The 4,246-nt window shown below is 54.2% G+C and overlaps 1 protein-coding gene across 1 annotated transcript in view; it reads left to right on the top strand.

Annotated features, from left to right (window-relative positions):
• The first annotated feature begins 3,185 nt into the window (after positions 1–3,185).
• The window catches only part of LOC104513796 (ATP-sensitive inward rectifier potassium channel 12-like), a 1,288-nt gene continuing 227 nt past the window's right edge, over positions 3,186–4,246 (top strand). Inside the window, 1 exon segment of the mRNA XM_010157260.1 lies at positions 3,186–4,246. Within this exon segment, the coding sequence (XP_010155562.1) occupies positions 3,186–4,246 (1,061 nt within the window).

Below are 4,246 nucleotides of genomic sequence, written 5' to 3'. Positions count from 1 at the left end.
CCACGGGGCCGCGGTCCCCAGCCGGACCCACAGCAGAGCCTGTCCAGCCGTGGGTTTCCACGTGTTCGCACGAACCCTCTCCCAGCCCGAGCTTCCCGCAGCGGCAGTGTGGGGCTCCAAGCCTTCAAATTAAAACCAAACCAGAAATTCAGCTTTCAGCAAACTCGAGAAAGCGTATTTCCAAACAAAACTGTGCTAAATAAAGTACGAGCCGCAGGCGGCCGCCTGCTCCGGCAGATCCACTTTGCTCGCCCTTATCTTTTTTGCTGCCGCTGCCAGCCTGGGGCCGGGGGGGGATTGTCCCTCCAAGAGCTTTCTTGCTTTGGGGAGGACTCAGTCCTGTGGCCTGGGTGAATGTGGGGTCCCACATGGGACATTGGCTGTGTGACAAGAGCTGCCCCGTCCCTGAATCAGCATCAGCCCTCGAGTCTGTCTTGGTGTCCCTCTGCAGCAGACTGTTCCCTGATGTCTGGGGTGCTCGGACAGGGTGAAACCCTGAGTGACATGGGAGGAAAGGGAAAGGAGGGAGGTGGGCAGAAAGGAAGGAAGGAGTGAGAAAAAAATAAGGGAGAGAGAAAGAGAAGAAGAGCAGAAGAAACAAAGGAAGAGAGAAAGAAAGAAAAAAATAAGTTAAAAATAAAAATAAAAGAAAAAGGAAAAGGAAAAAGACAAAAAGACAAAGAAAGAGAAACAGAAAGAGAGAAAGAGAGAAAGGAAAGAAAAGAAAAAGAAACACAAAAAGAAAAAGAAAAAGAAGAAAAGGAAGGAAGGGAGGAAGGGAGGAAGGGAGGGAGGGAGGAAGGAAGGAAGGAACAAACGAACGAAAGAAGGAAGGAGGAACAGGGGGAGCGGTGGTGGTGAGCCCGAGGGTCCCGGGGAACGTCACCCGGTGAGTGCAGCGCTGCTGCCTGCGCAGGCACCCGGGCACGTCTCCCCTCCCAGCACAGTTAATCCAGACCCCAGCTAATCCTCTCGCAGGTCACTGGGAGCTCATTGCATTTTGTTCACTTCTCAAATGCATCTAGAATTAATTAAAAAAAAAAAAAAACCACCACCAACAGTAAATTCATCCAGCGACAAAAGCAGTCGGCCTATTCCCCTGGGTGCGCCAGCGGGGTGAGGTGGAGGGACGATGGAGAAACAGCCTTTTTTGCCTCCAAATGCTCAGCTCTCATTAAAAGAAAGAGGAGAGAAAGACGGTGTGGTCAGAAGGCAGACTCAGGTTGGGTGACCAGGCTGGAGTTCCGCAGCGTGAGCCTGCAGCCAGCCTGGCACATCAGCTCTGCAAGGCCACTTTGGTCCCTTTCGACTTCCAGTGACTACGAGGGTGTAAATATTAACTGTTTGTGCCTATTTTACTCTTCTCCATGGCAGTAAGGAGGGAGAGGATCTCGTGCCGACTGCCCCAGCTGGGTGTGAGCAATCCCTTGGTCTGCCAACACACCAACAAATAACCGTGGTGTTTGAAAAATCAGCTTTTGGGATAAAAAAATGGTTGTGCCTGGGTTGCAGCAGGTGGAAATATGTCATTTGGTGTATAAGGTGGTGTCACACACAGGTCTGTTCCCAGCACCCAGGAGGTTTGGGCAGGGTGGTAGTGCTCCTGCTTGTGCTGCTGGGATTCGCAAGTCCCAGGCTGGATTTGGGGTGAATTTCTGTAAAAGACAATCCAGCATATCGTTTCTAGCTGGGCTCATGCAGCCCCAGGCAGGCTGTGCCTGGCAACGCTTCCCGGCGCTGGGCTGGCCCTGGCCACCGTGTAATGGAAAGGGTGTGCTTGTCCCAGTGTGTCCCCAGGCACTCGAGCTGATTGCAGGGATCGACCACATCGATCGGGCCAGTGGATCCGACACAGCCCATGCATCCCGGCGGGTTCACCTGCGCCTCCAGGCAGGAGCCGGGTACCGCTGCGCTGCAGGGACAAGGTGTCATGATCCCTGCACCCACTTCCCCGCCACATCGCCATCCCGAGCGTGTCCCACAGCCAGCAAGGTGGTTTCATCCCAGTGACACATCCCATGTCACTAAGGAATAGGAGGAGCTGGGGCAGGGGGTGATTTGAGGAGCGCTCCTGCGGTGCTATCTCTTTGGGATGCTTGGGATGTGGCTTTTCCACAATCCCGTCTGTTGCCTGATGCAGCCCCATGTGCCGGCGCGGAGGCACCAGGGAGCCCACCCGAATTGGGCCATCTTGCCCGTGTCCATGCTGCTCCCACCTCTCTCCCAGGCAAAGCTGAGTGTAGGTTCCTGACCCTACGGCTGAGCCCTCCAGACGGGATCAAAAGAGCTCCCTGTTCCCCAGCAGCAGTTGTCCCTTCCTAAGACTTGGCCAGCAAAACCCATCTGTGACCGTAGATGGCTCCATGTCCCAACGGATGCGTTGGGAAAGTTGGTCCTTGGAACATCTGCCCCAAGTGAGTGCCTTTTCCAACGGGCTGCACATCAGCCCTGTCCTCTCCCACCCCCGGGCTGGGGAACGGAGGTTAAATCCACATCTCCCTGCGGTTTTCCTTGACCCCAGAAGAGCTGGTGCTCGGGAGGCCGGGTGACCGCTGCTGCGATGTGCTGGGCAGCGGTCCATCTGGCACGGGCAATGTGAACTGGTGGAGCTGCTTTCAGGCGTACCTTTATTAATATCTCTGGGCTAAGGAGAGTAGCACGGCCTCTCCGCTTAGCTCTCCAGCAGCCTGACCCTGCTCTGACAGCAGAACTCCTGGGAAAAGAGAAGGGGAGAGATTCCAGTGTTACCCAAGGTTTTTCATCTGCCGGTGTCATTGAGGGTCCCACAGATACCACATCCCCCCAGCAAGGTTTGCTCACCTGCTTTGTAGTATGAAAACAAACTCTAAGACCTTCTTCCTTCCTCCTGTATGTTTTTTGGGAACAGCCTAGCCATAGGAGGGAGATTTAGGGTGGTGGGGGAGGTCCTTGCTCGATGTGGCAGCCACATCAGCCCCATGGCCAAACACCCCCTTGGGTCCCTCTGCCCTGAGAGGTAACGGCCGTGTCTTTGTTTTCTCATTGCAGAGCTTCTCGCGGGATCTGCGTGGTGACGTGGCAGCCAAGACGTGGAAGCTTGGGACTTCTCTTCCACCACAACAGAATTTGGGGGGTGGGCAGGGGTGGGCCAGGGGAACGCTGGGAGTCGCAAGACCCTTCACCTTCACTGTGGGCTTGGCTCAGGGATGACTGCAGGCAGAGTCAACCCTTACAGCATCGTGTCCTCCGAGGAAGACGGGCTGAGGTTGACCACCATGCCAGGCATCAACGGCTTTGGCAATGGGAAAATCCACACCAGGAGGAAATGCAGGAACAGGTTTGTAAAGAAGAACGGTCAGTGCAACGTGGAGTTCACCAACATGGATGACAAGCCACAGAGGTACATTGCTGACATGTTCACCACGTGTGTTGACATCCGCTGGAGATATATGCTCTTGCTCTTTTCTCTGGCATTTCTGGTGTCCTGGTTACTGTTTGGGCTGATTTTCTGGCTAATTGCACTCATTCACGGAGACCTAGAAAACCCGGGTGGAGACGATACCTTCAAGCCTTGCGTTCTGCAGGTCAATGGCTTTGTGGCTGCTTTTCTGTTCTCCATCGAGACCCAAACGACTATTGGTTACGGCTTCCGCTGCGTGACGGAGGAGTGCCCGCTCGCGGTCTTCATGGTGGTGGTTCAGTCCATCGTGGGTTGTATAATTGACTCTTTCATGATTGGTGCAATAATGGCAAAGATGGCCAGGCCCAAAAAAAGGGCCCAGACATTACTTTTCAGCCATAATGCAGTAGTGGCAATGAGGGATGGAAAACTCTGCCTCATGTGGAGAGTTGGGAACCTCCGGAAAAGCCACATAGTAGAAGCCCATGTACGAGCTCAGCTAATTAAACCCAGGATCACAGAAGAAGGGGAGTACATACCGCTCGACCAAATAGACATCGACGTGGGGTTTGATAAAGGCTTGGACCGTATCTTCTTGGTGTCTCCCATCACCATTCTCCACGAGATCAACGAAGACAGCCCCTTGTTTGGGATCAGCCGCCAGGACTTGGAGACCGACGACTTTGAGATCGTGGTCATCCTGGAAGGCATGGTAGAAGCCACCGCTATGACGACGCAAGCTCGGAGCTCCTACCTGGCCAGTGAGATCCTCTGGGGCCACCGTTTCGAGCCCGTCTTGTTCGAGGAGAAAAACCAGTACAAAGTAGACTATTCCCACTTCCACAAAACCTACGAGGTCCCTTCCAC

The sequence above is a fragment of the Eurypyga helias genome, unplaced genomic scaffold (genome assembly GCF_000690775.1).
Source record: "Eurypyga helias isolate BGI_N326 unplaced genomic scaffold, ASM69077v1 scaffold38158, whole genome shotgun sequence".
Taxonomy (NCBI): Eukaryota; Metazoa; Chordata; class Aves; order Eurypygiformes; family Eurypygidae; genus Eurypyga; species Eurypyga helias.
Note: the sequence above shows the minus strand (reverse complement) of the source record. Positions and strands in the feature narration are given on the sequence as shown.